Source organism: Centruroides vittatus, unplaced genomic scaffold (genome assembly GCF_030686945.1).
Source record: "Centruroides vittatus isolate TY-2023 unplaced genomic scaffold, ASM3068694v2 contig_5, whole genome shotgun sequence".
NCBI classification, from domain to species: Eukaryota; Metazoa; Arthropoda; class Arachnida; order Scorpiones; family Buthidae; genus Centruroides; species Centruroides vittatus.
This window is the reverse complement of record NW_027122286.1, coordinates 4,084,772-4,112,646: the sequence shown is the minus strand read 5'-3', so window position 1 is coordinate 4,112,646 and position 27,875 is coordinate 4,084,772. Positions and strand designations below refer to the sequence as shown.

The following is a 27,875-nucleotide window of genomic DNA, read 5'->3' as shown; positions in this document are numbered from 1 at the left end:
TGTTAATTTGTAACTGTTCTTTTGTCCCAGCCAAGGATATAGACTTACATGTTAAGGAATTCAGTTTGGAAATATGGCTACTTCAAAATTCTTTCCAAACTGATACATATATGTTAACTCTTGTTTAGATTGAAGTGCCTCCATGCTATAAGAGAACAATAGATTAAGAACAACTCTAATCTGGTCAATATGGTTTTACTTTTATAATAACACATTTTTGGTTGTCACCTTTGTAGTGATCCGTCACTAAAATTAACCTATGTTTTCTTTGCCTTATGAATGTTAAGTTTTTTTTTTTCATTTGTTACTTTGTATAATTATTCGTGCCAGTTTCCGTTTTGTGCTTGGAGACCACCTTTTATGTGTTAACCTTGCGGGACTAGCTGATTGATTGTGTGATTCGTGATGTCAACAAAGGTATAAATGGAAGTGCTTTGCCTGAGAAAGGATCTTTTGCCTTTCGGACTTGGTTTGTTATACAACATCTACTTGAGAATTACAAGAAGTGCACGTTGGGTAGCTCAAGGAGAGAGATTGGAGAGAGCTTGGAGGTGGTGAAACAATCCGTTCTCATCCAATGCTAGTATGAAAGTATGAATATGAATTGTGTACATATTGTTTTATAACTATCAATGGACACGTGTAAGACTTGTTTTTTTTTCCCCTTTATTGTTGTGTTGTTGGTTCATACGACCCCACCGAGAGGTGGTAGAATAGCATGTGGATTTCTGTCACCTAGATATTTGTATGTCAGGCATGTAATAAGTCAGTAATTGTATGTTAAATAGCTATAATCTCAGTACATGTAAATTAATTGTGAGAAATTAAGAGTTAACCATGTATATATTGTATGTAGATAAATAAGCCTGTAAGATCCAGGATTAAATTCATGTCCTTACCTCACCTGTATGAGAAAAGTGTAAAGTCCTTTCCTTTTTTTTTATTGTATTGCCTATTGCCCAACTTTGTATCCTATATACCTCAGTATATCAGGAAAATAACACCTTACATATGGACTACCCCTTTTTTTCTCTTATTTCATAAAATACAACTGAGTTTTGGGATTGCAAGATTAGACTACAAGTATCAATAGAAGACTGAAATATTTGTAGAGTGCTAGACTAATACATTTGAGCAACTTACTACTTTTTGGGCCACTTTAAAAATAATTTGGACTACATTTCAAGGAATTCTGCTTTACTTTTTATAAAATCTATTGGGCAACCTGTGAGGTTTTCACCAGACGCATACTGTTTACCTTCAAATTTATATTATTATTATTAATTAACAAAAATAGCATGTTGTATAGATATCTATAATGTTTGCATAATAAATTACATCACTTACATGGCATTTGGCATATTGTACAGATATATGTAAATGTAAATCTCAGATAATTCAAAGTTGCAGTTACTTACTTCATTCCTTGAATTTCGAACTAATGAGGATGTCCTGTAGTGATATATATGATTTCATAAATAGCAAAAAATAAAACTGATTTTTGTCAAATTTTAAAAAGGCTATCATTATGAAAACAGGATATAATATAGTGTTTTTTTATTTTTTTACTTCATTAACAATTTTTTCTTGTTGAAGCTAATTAGTTTAGAATCAACTTTACACTTTTAAGTCCCCAAAGAAACTTCTCTAAAAATTCATTTCTCCCTAAATCTGGAAGATTTTTACTCAATTTGGTAACACTGCCTGACATTTCCTGCTTTTCTCAGTGAGGAAACCCTAAATAAATTTTCATTCTCAAATCACAATCCTAAAATCAAACAAAACAAAAAGAAATAGAAACTCAATAAATAAAATGGATGGGGAAATTATGAGGCTTTTCTGCATGGCATTGTGCATTTAAGGTAGCAAACTATTAGCAGTCTTCTGAAAAATTGTGTTTTTCAAAAACTAAAGGATTTTCTATTTAAAACACCTTAGTCTTTTAGAATAATCTAAATCATGCTTGCCTTGAGTGTGGGAGGCCTTGCAGAGAAACCTAGAATAGTTTCCTTCATCCATTTTTTGACAATGTCCAGTCACTTTCTTTTTGAGTATTTTAACTGGACAAAAAACATTTTGTATTAATAATTTTAGGATGCTCTATTGAATGCACTTTAAACTATGCTGCTATCTTTCATAAGAAATAAAATAGAATTTGGTCTCATGAAAAGGAAGTTTGCTGATACATGGTAACTGCCATTGAATGCCACTGCTAATTATTAATTAATTTGCTACTGCTAATTACTCTTGTATATTATATAGAACGTGCTCAGCAAAATATTAAATAATAATCAAACACCTTTATCGCTGCCGAGAAAGTTTAATTTTAAAACAAACTTTTTCGACCTATTCCATAGGCCATCATCAGGTTGAAAACTAACAATTGGAACAGTTCTGTTCCAGAGGATCAAATACAAATATTTAAATTTCAAAAAAATTGACAACGGATTAAAAGATAATAAATAATAAACGAATAGTGTATAAAAAAATTATATCTAATAAAAACAAAGAATAAAATTATTTGATCCTCTGGAACAGAACTGTTCCAATTGTTAGTTTTCAACCTGATGATGGCCTATGGAATAGGTCAAAAAAGTTTGTTTTAAAATTAAACTTTCTTGGCAACGATAAAGGTGTTTGATTATTATTTACTCTTGTATATTCATATTTAGCTAGTATGTAGCAGAAGCAAGATATAGCAAAGTGCAAAGTTTTTATCTACAGCGTGTGTGTGTGTGTATGTGTATACAGGGCTTTTCAGAGAAAATGTGAGGCCCGGGGCAACTAATATTTTGGAGGCTCTTCAAAATTTAAAATAAAATTGTGGACAAGAAAATAAAGTCAATGGTATTTAATAATTTTTGGATTATTACATTTAATTATTTTACAGAAGCTTTGTGCACTTAACATTAGCATTATTAGTTTTAACATTAGCTTAACATTAGTGATTATTTCATAATAGTCTAAAATAGTGCTATCTGGTAATTAATATTGAATGTTACTTGTCCATCGTAGATAGTTTTTAATTTTTTTCAGAACACTAAATCACCTTCTGCTACACTCATAGGCAAGGTTAAAAAAATTTGAAGCACAATTGTTATATTGGGAAATATGTTCACGAATCTCATGTTGATAATTTCCTTAAGTAATTCTGCCAGTTTCATGCTTAGTTTAAAATTGGATTTGTAAATGCTTCAGCAGTATTAGTTCTACAATTTTGTTGCTTATTTCATTTTTATATTTCTCTAGCAATAATTTTGCCTTTGAAATTGACACATAAATCCATCTATTATTGAATTGATAATTTTGTTAAAAGACAAAATGAAAATATTTTTCAGCAAATTTTTGGTCTTTTAATCGATGATTTATTTCAAATTCTGAAGTACAGTAGAGCATTGTTAATCCGAATCAATTGGGGACTGGGGTGGTTCGGATAACCAATTATGTTTGAAAAAATATATTAATCTATCTGATGTTGAATTGTTCTCTGTTGTGTGTCGCTTTGTGTTGAATTTTCGTCAATTTTAAGCCTAATGAAAATTTTTTATAATAATAATCGAGGCTATTGTATCGTTAAAAATTATTTCTTTATTTTGTACAAACAAAATAAATATATTGAAAAATATAAAAACAAAAATATTTATACTTTAGAAGTTAATCTAGTATGAAAAACATTCGATTGAGCACGACACAGTCTGACTGGAAAGCTTTCGGTTGACTGGGTTTCGGATAAACGATGCTCTACTGTAATTTCATTATCAGTTGCAATTTTTTTACATTCAGAAGGATTTCAGAGGAATTACAAGAAATTTCAGAAAGGCCTATATATTCTGTTATTGTATTACTGGTGCCAGACACCAAAAAGGCTTTATTGTCCAGCTAGGGGTCTTTTAGTTTGATTATAAATTCTATACCTGCTTTAGCTATGGACAGTTGAAGCAAAAAGTGTTTTCTATATTAAAAATTGGAAAAGTTTTTCTCAAATATTTTTTTAGGGAATTTAACTGTAAAATTAAGGCCGTTCTATAAGCTGTGTCATCGCTTTGTATTTTCGTCTAACATATTGAGTTGCCAAGTTGAGGCCCCTAATATTGCAAGGCCTGGGACAGCTGCCCCTTCTGTCCCCCCAGTGTGTATATATAATATTATATATATATAAACAGCTTGTATGTATATAATGTATGTATATGTATACACAATATACACACATTATATACATACATCATACAGAGTACATTCTACATAAACTTGGTCATGATTGAAGAGGTTAAGGCATTGCTCTGCAAACTAGGATTGAATCCAGGCAAACAATTTCCCAAAAAATTCTTTGGTTTGTCTCAGGTTTGTTGAGCCCCCCACCCCTCACCATTTGCTGTCCCCTACTGTAGGCCTGGATGAAAACAAAGTGGGTATGATTAAAAAGGCACTCAATACCCACAGTGCAGAGAGATGGATATGGAAAAATATGTATAAACTGTAATCTGGTTTACAGTTTTTATTGTTTGAGTATTTTTCAAGTAAAAAGATGATAAAATAAAGATACATACATTTATCTTTAGTTTTAATAAAAGTTTCTTGTTTTGCGACATCTACCACATCACCGACTGCATCAGAAAAAGAGACTTCGTGATTGGTTCTTCGAGGTGAAGGAGATCTTTCAATGGGTGTTGGGGATCTTCCCCTTGTTCTGGGTGGAGTTGGGGATTGATGTCTGGAACAGACTGGTGAAGGTGATCTAGATCTCGGTCTTTCAGGCATCTCTTGTCCGTTTGGTCTCAAATGCCCATTTTTATGCTGAAAGTTTTTTTATTAATATTTTAAATACTGAAAAATTTACCTTAATAAAAATATACAAAAGGTTAATTACAGAATTTTTTATGTATATATAATTAATTAGTAATCATTATGGTATTGACAATTGTAAAAAAATTTATTTTATCATTTTGAACTATTGTATATATGACATTTTATATAATATTTTCAACCTTAAATTTTATAATGCCTATAATTGATTATGGAATGATTTAAAAAGTTCATTTAGAAACATTTGACTAAACGTTTCTAACACACAAAAATATATGATATTAATGATGATGATTATAAAAATTTGCTTAAAAATCTTGTAAGACAGTTAATAAAATGTGCCAAAAACTGGAAAATTCAAAAATCTGCACAAGAACCTTGAATAAATCACAACTAACTAATACAATATATTCATTCAAATCAAATGAAATATATGTAATATGTTTAAATTATAATATTTGGCAGTTTATTAAAATGAAAAAATTTAAAATTTGTTTGTTTTAGTTTTGAACATGTTCCAAGATTTGAATTATCAAAATATATAGTTTTAAAATTAAAGATTTTGACATTAACTTTAAATGTATTAGAAACTGTATAACATTTTCAAAATTTATTATTTAACTTATTTTCCAAATTATTTTTAATTACAGGCATTTAATAATAATTTTAAAATAATGATATCTTAAAAAATAAATAAGAACAATTATAATGTATTGTACTGTATTTAACAATGCTTGAGAAATCTTTGAATAGTTCTAAATTAATTTTTCTTGACATGCTTTATTACAATTTTTCCATTAAATAATTTGTATTATTATTGTAATCAAATAGAAAAATCATCATTAAAATTTCATTTATATTTTTATTAATATGATATTTCATGTCATTTGAAATTATATCTAGTTACATAAAACATCAACCTAGAAACTTGTAAATTACAAACCAAATCAATGCCGTGTTAATTATAATTAATTGGAAAATACAATCAGATTTGAATGATGATAAACTCACTTCAGGATTATCCATCGTCCCATGGGTGTTGGATGACGAAGGCTGACGTGAATTGGTGTCGCGTATTTCGTTACCCTAGTGATGCCCCAAATCATTGATGTTAGACAGGTACAAATTGCAATCAACTGTAACACCATAACTTCAAAAAGATAAACAAATACCACAAAATTCTCATATAGATTATAATAAAATTAATCAGCTTCCAAATCAGGAGGGCAGAAAAATTCAAGAAATAAAATAACCAAATTAAAAAATTTTTCTGTAGAAGAGAATCAATTTTAGAATAAGGTTTCATAATATATCTTAATTATAAATTTTCTGTAATTTTTAGTAATTTTTACAAGATTAAATCAAAGTTTTGAGTTTATCATTTTTATTTAGTATGAGTATGGGTAATATGGTAGTATGTATGGGTAATAATATATATTATCGTAAGATTTAACTTTTAAAAGCTGGCAAGGGCTCTTGCATGACTTTCCCAGCACTTGAACACAAAGATTAAGGAGATGAGGAAGGAATTATAATTTCTAAAAGTTACACCAAAAATAAGGCTTTTTTAAGGTGTTTTAAAAAATTCATAAATGCCAATAACTAGTAAAATTTTCATTAAGTCTGATCCAATTCAAGATATGACTCCATAACCTGCTTATCTCTAGTGTGTAATAGCATAAATGTCCAAATAAAAATATTTCTGTTACATTTCAAAACTTTTGGTCTATGGGGTCTTGAGATACAAAGCAATATACTGGTGTACACACAATTTTGTTCCTGTATTTTTTTTTTTTATGTATTTCGAATCAGTGGACCTTAAGATGTCAAGAAATGCAAAAAACTCAGAAAGTCAAAATTTGACAAATTACAATACTTTCCTTTTGTTGCTTTACAGCTGAGAAAATAAAATTTGAGTTAATGCTAAAATATTGGTTTAGAAATTATGTAAAACCAAAATTGTCATCACTTAATAAAATAATAACATTTTTATTAACAAAGAAAGAAAATACAATAAACTTTTGAATTTAACAAATTCAAATTAATTTAGTAGAACAATTTTCAGATTAGATTAGTTTAATCATTCATTTTTTTAATCCTTTATTTTATATATGCTATGTGCTTCTTCATATAGTCTACTAAATGAAGTCACTTAAATTTGTAAATTTGAATATGTTTACTCCATGGAATTTTATAAACTCAATTAGTTAAGAATTACAGTAGAGCATCGATTATCCGACACCCGATCAACCGTCACATCGGTTAACCGACCCGCGTTCTATTTGGCAAATTCAAATGTTGGCTAGTGATGTGGTGCTACAATATTTAGCTATGTCTTGGCTACTTTAATATTATTTTTGTTAAATTTTTGCATGTTTTAGCTGGCAGCACTGGCTCGACCAAGAAAAGGAGGCTAGTATTTAAACCAGGCCTAATACACTATACTAATAATGTATTTTTTCATACTTTTCGGTTATCCGACTTTTCAGTTATCCGACCAACTCCATTCCCCAATTGAGTCGGATAATTGATGCTCTACTGTAGTTTTACTACACAGAATGTAACATAAATGATTTGATAATATATTTGAAGAAATGGATACAAAATGGTAGTGACAAAATAAAATATTTATGGTTTTATCATCAGTCTTCTTAGATTCAATTTATTTGCAATTTTGAACAAGACTAAACTTAAAACAAAATTTAGCCTTCTAATAGTATAAGTATTTATAAGTGATTAGAGAATAATTTAAAATTTTGTAGATTGCTTGAACAACCATTTTCATAACCTACCTTCCTAGGTTGTTTAGACTAATGTGAACTGTTTACGTTTGTGTCTAGTTTAAATTTTATGATGTTGCAATGTGTCATCTAAGGCTTGTTAACCAGTTTGAAAAGTTCATAATCTACAAAATTTTAAGGTGTGTTCATTTATGTTTATATACTACAGTTGTTCATTCTGTACCATCAGAATGAAATGTTATTAAAAAGTTAGTGCTCTCTTATATCTGTTATAAAATCTAAAAAAATGTAATTCAATAGCTTTGGTTTTTATGAAAGAGGAAAGTGTATAAGCTAAATATTACCCAATATAATCAGTAGACTTTTGTGAAGTGATAAAAGGAATAAAAAGTTAATCCTAGGAGCAATACATATTAGATGTTTATGATCTCACTATATATCAGACATGGGCAAATGCGGCTCTTGTTGAAAGTGTTAATTTCTGTTTTTTATTATTATTTTTACAATTTTATTTTTATAATTTTGTGAAAATATGTTTATTAAAAAAATTCAATATTTCTTTTATAATATATTTATATTATATAATAAAATCGCGCACCTTACCATACTATCCGCCACGACAGTACAGAACTGCAGCTCCCATGCATTTTGCAAAACCTACATTTCGGCTCTCACTGAACTCTTGCTTACCCACCCCTGCTATATATGTTCTAATCAGATGAGTGAGTGTGAATTTGACTTATGCTCATAGAATATCCAATAGATTTCCAATAATGTCTGATAATGATGCATCTTGTTGAGTATATATTCAAGCACTGCATTCAAGTACAGTACATCAAATACATAATTTGCTCAAACAAAATAAATTGTCCAACAGTTTCTGGCAAATTGATCCATGTAGATGTCCACCAAATCTTTAGGAGGAGCACATTACTTCATATATTTCAAGAATAGCTTCAGCAAGTTTCAACAAATTTTCTTTTTGAAACAGGAAAGCAAAGTAAGTGATGTGCTTGAGTAATTTTTAAAAGAAGCTAGAACAAATGGACATGTTGTCAAACAATTCAGATGTGATGGAGGTGCAGAGTTTGTCAACAAAAGAGTTGCTGAATTGCTCACAGAGGGATAGAACAATGGATCCTTCCATCTTATACACCTGTGCAAAATGATGCAGCTGAATGCAAAAATTGTACCATTGTGGAAACAGCACATTCTATGTTGAATCCAAGCAAATTACCGAAAGGATCATAGACGGAAGCATGCAACACTGCTGTATATCTTTTGAATTGTACTGAAAAATCTTCAGTTAAGAACAGAGCCCTTTATGAATTATGGTACAGTCAACCAGTAGGAAGACTTGATCATCTGAGAATTTTTGGCACTGGATACTACATACATGTAAGCAAGAATTTTCAATTGAAGTTTGACAATAAAGCTATTTTCGGACAGTTGGTTGGGCATGTTAACAATAAGGATGGATTTTGAGTCTGGATTCCTTCTGAAAGAAAAGTGGTTATGAGTCATGATGTGAAATTCAAATCAGAAGTTGTCTACAATTGGCACAATGATACTGTGGAATTTGACTTTCCTCAAGAGTAGAATCTGATATTGGGTTGGTCCAATCCATTGTCTGAGGTGTAGGAACAAACTGGAGGAAGTCACTGCATGCCAAAACAGAGAAAATCAAATCAAAACTGAATAATTTATTACGGCATCTTCTTCTGGAGGAAGCAAAGATTGGAGCAAATGTGACAAAAGAGAAGAATCAATGGAACTTTTATCAATGCAAAATACTGAAACTTCTGACAAAGGAAACTGGTGAAGCAAGAGATAACAAGGTAAACCATCCTGGATGGAAAGCAATGAATTCTTAATGATGGCAAGAGTTGTTGCTGGGGAATACAAAGATCCAAACTCATTTTCTGAAGCATTGCAATTGAATGAGAGAGAGCTATGGATGCAAGCCATTTATGAAGAAACTAGCTGTTACCTGCAATTTCGCCCATGCAGATTTTGCAAGCAAACACCATTTATATTCAGTATTTCAACAACCATAGTAATTGTTATATAACACCTACTGCTGATGAAAATTGCTGAGAATCAAACAAACTGTTTTCAATTTGATCGATTTTCTGGAGCGTTTACAATCGTTCTATAATCAAACCAATATGCAATAACAAATTCGAATTTAAAACGGTTTGAACATTTGGTTAAAAAATTGAAATATATAAAAATATTTATAACAATGTCTGAAATGTTATCAATTTAATATACCTAAGTACTAAATGAAGACTAAACATAGTTGAAAACAAAAAATTGCATCTAAAATAGTACAGCAGAAGCCATTTTTCAGGTTAATCCTTAATCTTCTCCCTCTCCCTCTCCCTTCGCGAGGGAATTTCAAAAAATCCCTTCTTAGTGTGCGTTTTCATGACATACCCTAACTATTGTTCCAAATTTCACCTCTTTAGGTTCAGCGGTTTGCTCTGGGTGATGATTAATCAATCAGTCACCCAGTCAGTCAGTCAGGACAAGTAATTTTATATATTTAGATGAAATCTCTAAAACAAAACAATACTTGGAGGTTAGTTGAATATCTGATGGATGCACAAGTCTTGAAAAATTGTTGGGTTCTGTACAAGAACACTACAAGTGATGGAAGTATTTGCTTCAAAGCTTGGTTAGTTGCAAAAGGTTATGTCCAAAAACCAGGAATTGACTATGAGGAAACATTGTCCTGTTGCATGTTATGACACCATTTGGATCTTGTTAGTGGTAACGTCTGCAAAGAATATACAATTAAAACAGTTTGACGTAACGACAGCTTTCCTAAATGACATACTTGAAGAGAAAGTGTACAACCAGAAGTGCTTGATGATAGAACCAGTCAGGTATGTCTCCTGAAAAAAGTCTGTATGGACTTAAGCAGACACCATATTGCTGGAATAAACAATTCATTGGATTTATGAGGAAAGCACATTTTCAAAACAGTATTGAAGATCCTTGTCTTTTTTTATCTAAACCATAACAAAAATCAACTCTCCATCACAATTTATGTAGATGATGGTCTGATTGTCAGCAGCAATCGCTTATTTTTTGAGCTCTGCAACAAGAACTCAATATGATGATGGGGTCTCTCGACAATGTTCTTGGCACGAAAATAAAACAATATGAAAATGGATCAATTACAATAAGTCAAGAAAATTACACAAAAAGAATATTAGAAAGATTCCAAATGGCTGAATCAAATAAGAGTCTCAAGCCCTGTTGGCTGTGAAGAAAGTGATCACAACGAGGCAGTGGACTGTCTTGTGTATCTTGCAACAGCGTCTCATCCAGATATTGCCTTTGCAGTGAATAAAGCTTCTCGAATGATAGAGAAACCCTGTTCAAAATTGGAATCAGGTAAAATATATATTTTGGTACTTGAAAGATATGATGAACTGAGGCATCATTTATAGTAAAGAAGAAAAATTGAAAGTCTACAGCAATGTTGATTTTGCTGGTGATAAAAAGATAAGACATTCAGTGACTGGAATCATCACAAAGTTCTCAGATGGATCTATATCATGGACTAGCCAATTATAAAAAGTAGTGGCAACCTCCACAACTGAAGCAGAGATTATCTCAGCAAATAAAGGAGCAAAAGAATTAATTTGGCTACAATGTTGCTGTCTGAATTAATTGAAATGCCAGAGCAGCTATAAAATGCTATAATGCCAGCAAAGAATCTGGAATTTCATCAACAGTCCGAACACACTGAGGTTTGACACTTACGTATGTGAAAGATTCTTAAGTGGTGAACTCAAATTGGAGCACATTGACAGAAAGAATCATTAGGTTGATCTGTTGACAAAACTGCTTGAATGGGTCTGATTTGATTTGCTATGAGAAAGGATTGATATACAGAAATTGTAACTATGTAATCATTAAGCAAGTCTAATTTATTAGTTTTGTTTATTTTTTCTTTTGGAGGAAGTGTTATAATAAAAAGAAAAATATGACAAGATGCCTTCTGTCACGCAGTAGAAAAGATTAATCAACTATATATATGTCAACCATGTTGTTTCCTTGTGAAATCCAAATGTAAAGCTCTTTATTTCAATAAAAAAGTAATAGTAAGTACCTAACATCAATGTTCATCAGAGCATTCTTTCATTTTAACAACAACACATACATATACATATGAGTATTTTATGTTGTTAGAAAGAAGACAAAAGAAATTAAACATATAATTGGAGTTTTTGATGTAATGCTGACAGTTTCACAGTTTTAAAATAAAAATTTGTTTGTTTTCATGTGATATAACTTGTTCACTTTTTTTTTTGCATCCACTAGAGAGGGATGTATATCACTTCACTTAAACTGACATGCGAGTTTTTACCATATGGAAATATCTGATTTCATTGTCTCACCCAGATAAACTGACATGCCTGACAATCTGCAAAATACAATACAGTCAAACCTGTTTTTATGCGGTAGATAGGGACCGCATTAAAAAAAAAACGCATAAAAAAAAAAAAAAAAAAAAATCGCACGAAACTTCACGAGTGGCTATAAAAAATAGTTTTCGCAACACAATTAAAAATATATTTTTTTAATGCGGTCAATAGAGACAGCATAAAAACAGTCTCACATAGAAAATAACTCAAAACCGTACGAAATAGAATTTATTGACAACAGATGTCAGCACTTGACTGCATCATCTCGTCTATCGTCTGTTTTACATATTTTTGTCCAGGTGGTGTTTTTTTGACTTAAAAAATAAATTATTTCATTTTTCGCATATTCATGCAATAATATTACTATAATAAGTTCATTTATGCTATAATAAGTTTATTTAGCTATAATAAGTCAACGTGAGACATGACGAATCACACGAGACTAGTCGCCAACTATACTGCACAAATTAAAAATTCTCATTAAAAAAATCGCACAAAAAAGGACCGCATAAAAACAGGTTTGACTGTATATGTAATAATGATGTTAATGAATAAAATTTTAGATTTGTAAAATAAAAGTGTTAAATATTTTGATAATTGTGATTCATATTTTGGAAAATAAGAGTATATATTTCTATAATTTTTAATACATATCAATCCTTGTTTTAGTGATAAAATTTAAAATATAATGTTGGTTAAAAGAATCATATTAACTATTACTTATTTTGTGGTGGCAGATAGCACCAGCATTAAAAAATATTAGGCTGGAACATATCCAAAAAATGATGGGATTTTGATGTGTATAAAGGACACCATATGGACAGGGAGAGAACATGCACAAAGTTTGGAAGCAGTGGAATGCACAACATTTTCATCCACCAATGAATATTTGCCCTATCTTGAGAAAAAAATTCACATAACTGAGAACAATTCAGCTTATTTTATGGACTGTAGCCAACCTCAATGGTGGGTACAGTACATGTAGCAAAAGTGTATCTGAAGGTACTGGCCAATAAAATTTGTTTATTTGTTGAATAAGTAGTAGTAGTGGAATTCCTTTTCCTGAAAAATACCACAGTTTATTTACTTGCGTATTACTGACATTAAAACATTTTTGTATTTTTAATAAAGAAACATTTTGTCACTTATACCACTTTTTCATCTATATATGAAGGGGTAGATGGATAAGGAATTTGACACAATGCAATGGCATGAGATAAATTAATAAAAATGAGCCTTTGTGACAAATATTTGTTTATATTGAAATGTTTAAAATTGTTGATTAGATTATACTCAAATTCTGATAATGAAGAGGATGAAGGGAGAGTTTTTGAAAACATTTGAATTTTCTGTTTTGTATTGTTCTACATAATGCAATTATTTGCTTACTTTATTCAAGTTTATTAAAACAGAAATGTTCTGAAGTTACAAATAAAATGCTCAATCTTAATTATTCACTTTTGGATTAAACCTTGTTCAATATAATCATAACTGTCAATACTGTTATTCAAAAGCTATAAATGATTTAAACAAATTTCTTTAGCAATGATTTTGTTTTCCATGTAACATTAGATCTTTTATTGAATTCATCTGAATTATGTCATTTCTCAACAATTTAGTTTGTTATAATAATAATTATGTTTATGATAATTTTTTATTATTCTAATGCAGCGTTTCTCAACCTGAGGGCCGCGAAACAATAATGAAATCACTTTATGAGAAAAAATCATTTATTATAAACATATTACTTACAATAAGTACACATGTAAAGAAAAGAAATCAATGTGATGGTTGCATTTGGGGGTCGCGGAGCTAAGAAGGTTGAGAATCACTGTTCTAATGTAAAGAAAATAACATTGTAAGTCAAGAAGTAATTACAAGAATCTATTATAATTTCTTACAAATATCCCATGAACTGGAAAAATTTTGTTATTGAAGATTATACTATGACATAACTTAGGCAATTTTTTTTCCTATATTTTTTGTATTATTATTATATTATTTAACATTTAAAAAAAATAGTTTTGAATATAAAACTTTCATGTTAAGAAGAATTTTGAATAATTATAACATTAATTAAAATCAAGTAATTACGTATTTCAATTGAAAAAACATTAATAATAAATGAAAGAAATATGACTATACTGATTTTTTTTTACCAAAAGAATACATAATCTGAAAATTGTTCTTTCTTTTAATTTGAAAGAATTATAAATATATATCAATGTAATATTATTCACCTATTTTGAATTTGAAAAGATTAAAATATCAATTTTAGTATCATGTATATCTATTGAATGTGTATATATATACACACACACACACATTATTGAATAAATAATAAAATTCTCTGTTATAAAACATCAAATCTGCAACATCATATTTTACAATTTAAGTATCACAATTTTTTGAATATAAAAATACTCTCCACCTTTTCTCAGAATGAATTATTATGGTACTTGATTTTTCAAATTTTTTCAATGTATCAATAAAAATAATAATAATTAAACTATTATATAATCTAGAAAAAACATTATTATACAAATATTAGCCTATTTTACAGAGTTATAAAATTTTCAAAAAAATTGAAAACAAAAAAATTGGAAGTTTTGTAGCGTAAACAAGCAATTTTTATACTTTTCATTTATTTTTCTGTTCTTTCTTAAACTTTCAATTCACTTCTTGCCTTCAATTCCTTTGTTCTTATAACAAGCTACTTCCAGGCTTTCTTCTTTTATCTCTCTACTTTTATTGGCTGGTCTTAGGCAGCATTTTTTCCAATATTGTAGTGATATTGAAAAGGTCATCACCAAGATTTTCAGAGACTGGGAATCCAAGGAGAACAAAACAAAAAAAAAAATAATAATACCCAGATCTCAAATTTTTCAAGTTCTTTATTTTGATGCAGTTAAATCACCAACCACCAATGTCTCCCCTATTCTTACACCATTTGAAGAACAAGAAATTTTAAAACAGGAAAGAAAACAGGCAGAAATGCTGCCAACCACACTTTCTTTTTACTCTCTTTTAATTTTCAGTCTTATTAACAGATTTACCTTTTTGTTTATGCCCATTTGATGTAAGTTTAGGCTAAAATTTCACATGAGCAATACCATTGTCAGTCATAACCACATGTTTTCCTTGAAAAAGTTATTGTAACACTTAAATAATTTAAGTAAAATTGTGTTAATTTATCAAATTAGATGACGTTTTGCTAATATTTGCTATTATAGTATAATTTATAAGTATACAGACCAAAATATTAAAATTAAAATGTTAGTTATTCTTAATATAAAAAAAAAACAGAACATTTTAAACTTTAATTACAGGTACCACACAGCATTTCTACAACATGGTTTCGCTCTAATAAAGTTTGAAAACTGTGGAAATCCACCACACAAAATTTTAAAATTTTGAAGTGCAAACTCTGTTATTCAATATTTTTTTATTCAAGTAAGCATGCTTTTTGTCTCAATTTGCCCATGGATTTTAGAGTAATAACATTTTCAATTTGTTTTGTGCTTGTGATCAGGTTTACTTTAATGGAAACTGATAGTGAAACTTTTTTCTTCCTTATCCTAGCTTTCCTATCAACCATAGTAAGTAATCATTCATAAAAATGAGAAATGAAATACAGTAGTATCTTGATATTTGAACTGTTTCTAATTCAAACAATTCAGAAGTAAAACAAATTTTGGAGGGGGAAAATCGCTCAGTACTCAACTGAACAAATACAACCTGCTAGAACAAAATTTTCAATTAATAACATACAGTAGAATCTCATTTTAACAGATGACAGAGCAGTCAATTTTTTTCCCAGGTCCTGCCAAATCAATGTAATTTTATATCATTTTAATGGATCTATAACTTGGAATAACAGATTTTTTTTTCCTAGCCCCATCTATTATGAACTTTACTTTTTTCAACATTTACTTAATATTTAGATGTTACTAGGAATCTGTAGCATTCAATGATGCACTTGTTACATTTGGAATATGTACAATCAAAAAATTGTACAAAGGGAGTCAGAAGGCTGATACAATTAAGGAGGAGCCACCTGATGAATGTTCTGACATTGGTAGCATGTTGCTGAAATTTAGTAAGGCCACCAAGTCTTTCCAAGTCACAAAGACCCTTTTGACAAGTTTCAGCATAAACAAACAGGCTAGACTATACAGTACATGTTAAACAAGTAGGGATAAACATAGAATGGTTATCTGCCAGTTTGGTTCCCTTAAAGGTAAATTAATACTTAAAAAAGAACTGAATTGTAACTTGAATGTATTCACAAATGATGATTTTTCTCAATAAGTAAGAGATATTAGATATAAGTTAAGGATGTTTGATAAACAGAAGAAATCTGAAGGTGCACACAGTATTTGTTTAAATTATGATAGAATAATCATAGATGGAGTAATATGGATTTGATGCTAAAATTGTCCCTATTTCTACACAGCAATCATTGATCCAGTCTACCGTTATTGTGGTATAGAATTGTTGTCATCAAAAATAAACCTTTTTTTTTTTTTTTTGAAAATATTTAACAAAATTTGATTAATTTTTTGTCTGAAACATGGTATTCTTTTGACAATAATAATAGTACTTCTCTGCACTCAAAGCTAGAACTACTTAAAATAAAATAAGTAAGACAAAAACCTTTCACACTTTGTTCACACTGCTAGAAACAAAGTGTGAAAGGTTTTTGTTTTACTTATTTTATAATAATAATAATAGTAATCTGGAGACATTAATTGCTCATAATTGTACTATTGGTGATGTATTTAGGGATTGTAATAGAGGTAGGTTTAAGGCTGGATGGTTGTTGTTTATTAGTATGTTTGACTTTTGATTGTGGCCGTCGGCCATATTATTCGCGTATTTTATATTTTTTTAATATGTAATATAAGTTAGTGTTAGCAATTCCTTTGTTTCTTTTGTCTTATCTAGCCTCCTTTACTTTCCCCACCACTCCTTTTTACCGTTTGGGTGGGATTATCGTTTCAAAGAAAGAGACAACCAATAGAACAATAGAAGAGACGACGCCGAGGGTCTCGACGAGAGAAAGTGAATCTCTTTTGGACTGGACTGCGGAGAGAGAAAATGTAAAAAGGAAGCAATCTTGACCGGGGTGTATAAGTTAGCAGCAGAAGAAAAGAAAAGGATACGATGGGAGAGTGAGAGATTCCCAAGAACACGGGAAGCCTATAAAAACCAAACAGGACTCAAGAGCGGTATCCCACCAAAGTATTTCAATCTTCATCTATTTCTATCTCTACATGTATACCTTTGTTCTTCCCCTTAGTTATAAGTAGAATAAGTTTTAGTTTTAAGATCTGCACGCGTATAATTTGTCGGGTTCCGTTTTGAGCGCGTCCTTTCGTTAAGCTTAAAGACTGAACGACTGTAAAAGGATTTTCTTTGTAAAGTTGGGATCCATAAAGAACCTGTTTCTCTTCTTTCTGGCGAGAATAAAATCGTACCTTTGTTAAAAGTAACGTGTTTCGATTATTATTTTGTGTCAGTCTGTTCGCGGAAACCATTACACCTCGTCACGAATCTTCACATGATATTGTTTATAAAGATAGATATCTAGTTTTAAAATTAGATTTCTTTTGGCAGAATTTTTTGTGTTTTATTTAAATGCAGGAAAAAGCTGATAGGAGATTTTTGAGGTTTTAACTAATTTTTATTTTGATGAGTATTTTAATTTTATTATTTTGGATGATTTTAATGAGTGTATGGGTAACGGAAATGTTATCCCTACATGTATTTATTTCACTTTTTGTATTGATTTTGATAGGAGTTGCAGATCATCTAAGGATGTTGTTGTGAATAGTAAAGGTCAAACTGCTTGAATAGTGTTGACAAAAATTTAATAATTTTAAGAAAGGATGTTAGGGACAATTATGTTTGTATCTAATTTGGGTAGTTTATTATTGATTTTGATTTGTTATCTCCATGTATCTGGGGCTCTATTCAGACGTTTTTGTTGATAGTTGTTTTTTTAGCTTATCATTTAGGATTTAGCTGATTCATTTAGCTGATTTTGGAATACCCTTTAATTTTGTATTTGGGTGATCCATCATAAGTTTGGATAAATAATATCGTGTGGCTTACCACCTGAGTATTAATGATAATCCCCCAAAGTTCAGTCTAAATGGAAAGATGAGAAATGTCAAAAAAGGAAACCCTGGAATATGGGGGCAGACAGAAGTGAGGAGAAAAGTAGGTCAAAAAAAGGATAGAAGGAGGTGTGGAGTGTGAAAATAAGGAGTGTGAAGAGAGAGGTAGCTGAGCAGACTCAGGGAGATTTGAATGATGAGTGTTAAGGGATTTCTGAAGTCTGTTGGGAATTATAAAACTTGAACATTTGTGTAAGTGTGTCTATTTTTGTGATTTTTGTGTGTTACTAATTACAGTTTAAACTCTGGACATTAATGCTATCATCTCTCTTATTGTCTTTGTCATACTGTGTCCCGAGAACAGTGGATTGGTGTTTTACACCTATCGCTTGGTTCCATTGTCCCATTCTTAGCCATAGTTATTGTTAACTATGTTTAGACTTCTTTGTTTATTTTTTTTATAACAGATTCATTGTCTTCCCCCACAATTGGTCACTTCTGACAAAATTTTTTGAAATAATGAATTGATCAATTGTTTGTGTATCCTTGAAGAAAATTTAACAAAAAGATTGTATATTTTTTGTTGGACTTAGTAATGTAATTGTTGAGACTGCTAAACATTATGAAATGAATTTTAAACCCATAATGTTCAAAGATCATATTAATAATAATTGGTTTGATTTGGACTGTCATTTATTGATTAGAGCCAGAAAGAGAGCTTGATTGGCTTTTAAAAAAGTGGTTTGGAGTCACATTTTAGAATATTTGTTGTGTATCATAGTTTAGTTAAGAAAATTTGTTTAGCTAAAAAGAAAACGTTTCTGATTACTGTACAGAATTCTGGTAGTTTCTGTAGAAATAATACATGATTTTGGAATTTGTGTAAATTTAGATATAGTTATAATAGGGTGAAAATTTCTTTACAGGAGTGGTTTATATACTTTTATTCTCTTTATGGTTCTGTGCACTCTTATACTGTCGATTTAACAATCTTTAATGAGTGTTTATTTTGGTTGGATGAAATTTTGGACGCATATATATTGGAATGCGAATTAAGATGTGTGTTAAGTAAATTGAAAGTTATTACTGCACCCAGTATTGATGTACTGTACTACACATAAAGAATTAAAAAACTAAGTGAAATTTTTTGAGAATAGAAATATTCAAAAAATTTAATGCCACAGGACATAAAACCTGTAAACTATCAAAGCTTTGATAAAAATATGCCATTTGTTTATCAATTAATTCGGTATTTAAATACAAAATGAGTTTATTTTAGTATAAATTCTTTTTTAATCATATAGACTATTGTTTTATTTTTCATGTAATAATTTTAACACAGTTTAATGTCAAAAGACTCAGTTGTTAGTACATTTTCCAAATTTGTATAGGTTCATTTGAAGAAATGAAACACAATACAAAGATAATTGTAGAACTGAAAAGGTGATCTCCAATTTTGTAGATATACTGAACAAGTTGTGACAACCTTCATTAAAAATTTGTAAGCATAAACATTGTGGTAACTGCCCAAGTAAACTGATTACAGATGTCAAAAGTTTCTTTATTAGAATTACACAGAAGTTACGTGCAAGGCTTGTTATGACAAGTGGTCAGGTAAAAACACAAAGAACTGGAATATGACTTATGTCAAGAATTCTTATGCTTGTTCACTTTTCTTATCAAAATAAATACAGTAGAGCATCGATTATCTGACCCCGATTAACCGACCGCGTTCTAGTCGGCAAATTCAAATGTCCGCTAGTGATGTGGCGCTACAATATTTGGTTGTCTTGGCTACTTTATTATTATTTTTGTTAAATTTTTGCATGTTTTAGCTGGCAGCACTGGCTCGACCAAGAAAAGGAGGCTAGTATTTAAACCAGGCCTAATACACTATACTAATAATGTATTTTTTCATACTTTTCAGTTATCTGACCAACCCCAGTCCCCAACTAAGTTGGATAATCGATGCTCTACTGTATAAGCATGAAAATAATATAACCGAATTCCTCGATTTAATTTATGGGATCATTACAGACCCAATGTACCAAATATGACTTCCATTGAATACACCAATGTTAGATTAATTTACATAAGAGCTTTCATTTCTAACAATTAAATAATTTGCAGAGACCCTATTATTAAAACTGATCTTTAATATTTTCATACTGAGAAGCTTAATATGTCTAACAACATTTACTAATAAAGTGCAAATTACAGTAATAATCAAATGATAGAGCCCAATTAACTATTGAGCTAGAAATTGAGTAATTAATTAGTTAATCTGGCTCTATCATTGATTACTTACTATAGATATCACATTAACTATACAGAGATACAGGACTGCATAAAGATACTAAAAAAAAACCTTTTATATTAAACCCTATGTTTATAAAAAGTTACATTAAATGAGCAATTATTTATTGTGACATCATCACAATTCCATGCTGCAACTTTTAATCATATTTTTAATTAATTTAATTTAAAATATATGCTCCCAACCTCAAATAAGTATTGCAGTGTCTTACCCCTGTACATCATACTTTTCCTTTAACAATAGAGTTGTACCGGTCATATATCTAACACCTTTCAGGGGAAAATGTTTGAATTAAAATAAGATGACTTCCAGTTTGCATTGGAAGTTCATATATAGTTAATCTAATCCTCCTGCCCGTAAGGTTTCCATATCTGTTCTCAGATTTCATTTATATAACTGCATTCTCAAGATTAAGGAAAGATGGATGACAGTGGGAATTTATAGGTCTACAATTTTTTCAAATTGCAGCCCAATGATTATCTGATAAGAAATGAAACAAATCATTGTAAATTTTTTTACTTTCCTTTTTGAATTACTTGAAAAATCAGTTCCTTTGAAGATGCAGTATATATGTTATGATAAAAATGATTAACTGGCAATTACTCATAATAGTTGGCTATTATGCATAATCACCAATCATCTTGGCAAGTTTGATAAATTTAACTAAATTTCTCACTTTTACTGGCAATTTTACATAATTCCCAAATTAAGTTGGCAAGTTTGATAGGAATCACTGAATATATCACTATTAAAGTGATTTTTACATAATTTCCAAAATGCAGTTCATAAATTTGATAAATACCATGAAATTTCCCACCTTTTGTTGTTTAAATCCATAAGATAATTTATTACAACAGATTTTAACAAAATGTATCAAAAGTACATTTTTTTGTTTTTATTAATATTAAATGATTTGATGAATATAAGGAAATTGCTATGTTTCAGAAATAATTCCGTCTTAATACTTTCTAATATCTTCTGCATATTTAAAGATCCAATTTACAATAAATTAACTCAAATTGCTGATTTTTTTAATTATATGTCTAAAATAACCTCATAAATCATATGGAATTTTTGGTTCAAATATAATATATATTTTAAGAATATAATAAATATTTTTAAAATATCAATACAATAAAATTAAGTTTTAATCATTTTTTAAAATTTCTAGTACAGTATAAGACTATATTAAAACACAACATCTCTATATTTATAAAAAAAATGCTACCAACAAATAAAATCTCTACTAAACTACTTATGCTTCCTAAATATAAGACAACCTTTACTAAACTACACTTTAACAATCTAGAAACAGACAACAGATTTCTGAATGTATAAGATATAATATCAATAGAAAGAATAATATTGTCAGTTTGTCAGTAATATTCCAAAAATACAAATAAAAAATTCTATAATTTTTAACAGAAAAGGAAAAATTTTGTATAAAAACCAAGTCTGAAGAAGCTTGATATCTTATTTGATTAACCTCTTGAGATGCCGAGTGTCGTATATGACACACAATTTTCCTTTTAAAGAATGAGAAGCAGCTCTTCTTTTTTTCTTGCTAAACATTTATGTTAGTTATTCCTTTCATCACTAGAGTTTAGTGAATCTTATTAGACCACATTCATCCCACTGTGATAGAGATGAAGGAAAACATAAGTGATTGTCTGAGCACATGTTCTTGGAAGTGATCACAAGTATGACTGTTTCATGTAAGTATTCATTTTTCTCTGTTACTATCTATTATAATTTTACAATTTAAACGTGGTTTTGTTCAGGAGACTTCTAAGATAATATAAGAGTATTTTTTAAAACTTATATTAATAACAGTATTTCATAAGATGAGCTAACTTTTGAATGTGTCGTATATGACACGTTGGTTCTTAGTGTTACAATAATTACATTACAGCCTATGAACTGTTTTCATATTGGCAAGTTATTTACTTTTATAGTTATTTTGTCATTTAGTCAGCAATATGTATTCTATTATTTATTTTCATTTTTTATTAAATTAATTTATTAATAAAAATAATTATTTATTTTTATTAATAAATTAATAAATTAATTTCTGTGATTTGTTTTTGTATAGTTATTAATCTGGTCTGCAGGATTTTGTTTGTTAAGAATTTATAAATTATTAATATCATAAATCATATATTAAAACTAAATTATTGACATTTATTATAAATTTTTCAGTGACAACAGATGAAATAAGGAAGGAACATGATAGGACACTTGATATTGATAGAAATTTGTGTGGACTAGAAGGCTGGTCCAATGATGAAGACAGTGACCAAACATTTAAACCAGTCAGAACATTTATCAACCAAACTGTCCTGAAGAATGTAAGTCATTAGATGATACATCTGACGTTGATGAAAATGATGCTTCAGCTATGTAAATAGAGGAAGATTTTTTGACATCAGTGCAGTAACAGACTTCACCATGGTGCCATACAAATAGATTTAAGCCCTTGCTACCAGCTGCTGCATTTCAGGAAGAACCCTGAAAGGGTAAGGAGTGTGAGTCTGAAGAATATTTCTTGAATTATATTCCTGAGAATCTCTTTGATGTCATTGCTTGATGATGACATGCACATACCAAATATCACTGATTCACCTGGAAAAACTTTTGAATTTTACTGCTGATGAAATGAAAACAATTTTTGGATAGCCTGCAGAAGAGATAGCAGAGCAATAAAAAAAAGAGGAAGAAAAACAGACTTCAATATTTAAAATTAAAAGTAAAAGTGTCAAAATGGCTATTCCATTCAGATAGTACAGAAAATAAAAAAATGAACAGTGAAGATGACAAAGAAAAGGAAAATAATAAAAAAATACTCCAACTCTACATCCAGAAAAATACAATGCAAAAGTGGAGCAAAACACATACCAGAAATCATTGCAAATGGCAAAAATCACTGCTGCCAAATGCACTGATATAAAAGTGTATAAGCTACAGTGTACTGTATCAAATGCAAAATCCATCTGTGCCTTGTGACAAATAAAAATTGCTTCAAAGCATGTCATATGTAAATATAAAATGTAAATTATTATACAAAAACAGTCAAATAAACCATTTTTACATGAACAGGAAAGTTTGCATTTTGTACAGGTAGAGATCCATTGTGTCATATATGACACATACCATTTTTTAATGACCGAAAACAAAAAAATTAAAAAAATGATAATTTACTAACAAGTGACACCCAAAGGTCAATAATATAACAAAACTTCAAATGAAAAAAAGTTTTTTCTAGTAGTGGATCTCAAGAGGTTAAGGATAGATCTCATTACACAGGAAGAATGTGTTATAAAAATTATTTGAAGTAAATTGACTAATCAACATATCAGCAATTTTTTATTGAAAATACTAATTAGAAGAATATTAAAGCTTAATTGCAGGGTTGGGCAATTTTTTTAAATGGCAAATATATACATGTATTTATATATTTAATTAATTTTATTAACAAGATATAATAATTGAAATATCTTGAATTTGTATTTCATTTATTATATATATTTTGAAAATGATTGTAAAACATATTGTATTTTTGTATGATCTTGGATTTTGTGTGTTTAAAAGACAATGGGTTTTGGAATGGGTTGGTTATAAGCTGATTTTAAAATTGCATCTATAGAACATGACTGTTCAATGGGCTTGGGATATACAGTAAAGTAGGTTATACAAAGATTTTATTTTTGTTTTAGTAATATTCTGAAAGTATAAGCCATATGTATGGTAATATGGTACACACATTCACAACTTATAAAGCAATCTTTGATCTAACAAAACCACAATCTTTATTGAAGAACATGCATATTCTCCAAGTCTTTGAAACGTGCTTTAAAGTCTTCTCTTAATTTATCCAGATGTTTAATATATATCTCCAAATCACAGCCGGAAATCTTTTCATTTTCTTTTAGTACTTGCAAGTTTGAAAAATATTTAAAATCGGATCGTGCCAGTGAAGATTTAAATAGCTCCATTTTTACTTGAAAGGCCATTATGATTGTTCGAGCTTGAACAATTGTAACGTTTTTTCCTTGCAAATGTTTCTGTACTATATTAAATTTCAAATAAAGGTCTGCCAAATAGAACAGATGGTTCTTGCACTGTTTTAACTCATCACATAGTGATAGATCCACATTCCTAAGAAACTCTTCAGCTGAGTCATACAAGTCAACAAGCCTCTGCAAACTATCACCTCTTGACAACCACCTTACTTCAGTGTGCAAATGTAATTGGTTGAAAGTTTCATCATTTTCTTCACATAACTTCGCAAACAGTCAGGAATTGAGAGGATGAGCTTTAATTTTATTTATTGACCTGATGAACACTTTTAGAGTATCATGAAGTTTGCCACTCAGTTTTTGGCTACAAGATGCTGCCTGTATAGGACACAGTGAACAGTATGTACTTTAGAAACCTTTTCCTTCAGAAAGACGAAAAATCCTTTGTAACTGCCTACCATGCAGGTGCACCATCAGTAGCTACTGCAGTAATATTCCCAAAAGGAATGCTGTGCTTGTTCAAATAATCTTGCAAACATGAAAAAATTGTCTTACCTTTTGAATCAGTTTCAAGATACTTAGCAAATAGAAATTCATCAACTGTGTCATTCAGAGATGGGCTTTGAAACGTAACATAAGCCATAAGAAGATATGAACTTCCGAAAGTTGATTCGTCAAGTTGAATAGCAAACTTACAATGCTGGAGCTCAGAGGTCAAAGTTCTTTCCACATCATTGGCCATTTCCTCAATATGTCACTGCACAGCATTTGCACTTAATGACATGCATTTTAAAACTAGTTGAGAGTCTTTCTTCATAACATTTTCAATTACATCTTTTATAGCTGGTATTATAATCTCTTCACCAATAGTATATGGTTTGCCTTTCTTTGCTATATTAAGAGAGATGCTGTAGGCTGTCTTCAGTCCTTCTCTTCAAATGTATTCAAATTTGGCCAAACTCTCAATTTCTTTTTTAGTATTTTGAAATACTCAAAATCTTTGTTTTTCTTATCAGAATAGATCCTTTCAAGTGGTCTTTCATTTTTGCCAGCTTCATAGCACCATTGCTGAAAGTTTTTTCACATAATAATCACATAGGAATAATTTCATTAGCAAACGATGGCACAAAACCATATTTCAAATACTCCTGTGAATATTGTCTGCATTTCTTTTTAGCATTGGTAGCCGACATTGTGGGTATTAAAATCAGATTTTTAATATGAAAAACACAATACATTTGCAGCACAACAAAACAGCAGCAGTAAGAGAGACAACTTACTCCTGCACGAGCTATATAGAACTGCCTGTTTATTCTGAGAGTACAGTGTTGCCACCTTTTGCTAACAATAGATATTTAGAATTGGAAGGAATTATAATTATTCTAAACTAATAAACTAAAGATATTAAGAAATGTTGTGATATTAAGAAATGTATGTGATTTTTATCATATGAACATAATGATAATTTGATTTTTGGTGAATTTTTAAAATAATATTGCCTGACTGACCTATATTGTCATCGGACAGTTTACAAAATAAACATAAACAAGATGGCGGTGGTAAAGGGTTAATGATTTTCGATATATTACAATATTTTCTCTATAAAGGACAAAATATCTACATTTAGATATAAAATACTTAGAGTGACAACCTTACTAGAGTGTAACAATGCAACGTATGTCTGTGTATAATGAACTACCATTGTTCATAACATGTTTGCAACACTAATACAGTTGCCAGATGCATGAAAACAGAGTAACACATGCTTAAAGACTAAGGCAAAACTCAAATTATAACTAGGGTAGTCAGTAGTTGATCATATCCATATTTCGAATTTTTATTGGAATACTCTATTTTTTTCCTAGACAGTTTCATTCATCCTCTGTGGTATTAATTGACCCCTGGAGAACTCTTATCGACCCCAAGGAGTCGATATCGACCACTTTGGGGACCCTAGTCTAGATCAAGGTACTGTGATAGTGTATTTGTATTCCTTGTCCAGTTTTAGTAAGGAATTTTCTTTTATGTTCTTATATTTTAGTATTATTATTAGTTACAATAATTTTTGTATTAAATTTAGTAATTATTAAATTATTAAAACTTAAAATTTATGGATTTCCCCTTTAGTTTGGCTTTAAAAATTTCTAGAGCCTCTACAGTTCTGATTTGATCTGTATGCAGAGAGCATTTAATAAGACTGGCTTGGTGTAATTCAGCTTCTATGTCCGTTTCTGAAGCGTATATTACTAGGGTGGTGGTCTGTTTTTTTGTGTTGTATATCATATCTATGCACCTCCAATCATTTTTTAAGTGATCTCTTTGTTGAACCGATGTATACAAGATCTCTATGAAATCTCTCATCCCTTACAGGTGCTATACACCCTGAGTGCATTGTATGTGTTAATGGCATCTTAATAACTTACATAGTGATGGGTTATGCATATATGTTATTGAACAATCTCTATGGGTAGCAATATCTTGGTATACAGCATTTAATCCCTGGTCATAATCAATTATTATATGTACAGTCACAACCTTTATTATCACCTTATTAAGATTGGAAGTGGTGTGTTCATTCATTCTTTTAATATAATTCTTTGCTAAACCTTGTACCACTTTTTTAGGGTAACCATGAGTAGTTGCTATTTCCTCTATATGTTTTAATTCTTTTATTGTACTAAATATACTTGTGCAGTGTGTGAAGGCTCTTTTTGTAAGGACTCTGAACACTGCTATTTTATAATTATAAGAATAGTAATAAACTCCTAAAAACACCGGATTGTAAACAAATCTTCAACATAAACCTAATAACCAGTGCAAGTCTAATCAATTTTCTATGGCGAACGTTTTCGGACTCCACTCTGGGTCCATTCTCAGGCCTAAATTCTGTTCCATTCAGTGTTCAACAAATCGAATACCCCCAATCACGTGCTATTAGAAAATTCAAAATTGTTCCATTAGCTTCTGTAGAACCTTTACTCGAAAAAACGCTTCCCATAAAAAAGGCTACATACACACAGCTGTATACAGGAAGGATACACACAGTGGTATACAGGAAGGCCGCAGGCAGCTCAAATTACATACCAGCGGATTCTTGTGACCTGTATGGGTATAAGATGGCGGCATTCAGGTCCCTGGTTAAAAGGGCACACACCCACAGCGCCACACAGGAAGCATTACGACATGAAATGGAATACTTGCAGGAAGTGGCAAAAGAGCATGGGTACAGTAGATTGGTACAGCAACTAGAAAGGAATTATGTAAATGGCAGCAGTCCTGATCCAAAGGATAATGGGAATAATGAGAAAGCAGCAAAAAATATCGTACCCCTTTCGTACAACCCAATCTTAGCACCTTTATATAGAAAAATTGCGAAAAGAAGGGTTTGACATAGCGTACAGGAAATGCCCATCTATGCTGCAACTACTGCGGAA

General features: G+C 30.2%; 1 protein-coding gene across 16 annotated transcripts in view; it reads right to left on the bottom strand.

The window, feature by feature from the left end:
* LOC136978245 (voltage-dependent calcium channel type A subunit alpha-1-like) overlaps positions 1–27,875 on the bottom strand; it is a 637,477-nt gene that overhangs the window by 3,869 nt on the left and 605,733 nt on the right. For 15 of the 16 annotated variants that reach the window (XM_067273927.1, XM_067273917.1, XM_067273923.1 and 12 more), the window contains 2 exons: positions 5,815–5,889; positions 4,548–4,794 (listed from right to left, as the gene is read on the bottom strand). In XM_067273927.1, coding sequence (XP_067130028.1) covers positions 4,548–4,794; positions 5,815–5,889 — 322 coding nt within the window. Of the gene's footprint in view, positions 1–4,547; positions 4,795–5,814; positions 5,940–27,875 lie in introns of those variants that run through there. The other variant, XM_067273930.1, reaches the window with a different exon arrangement.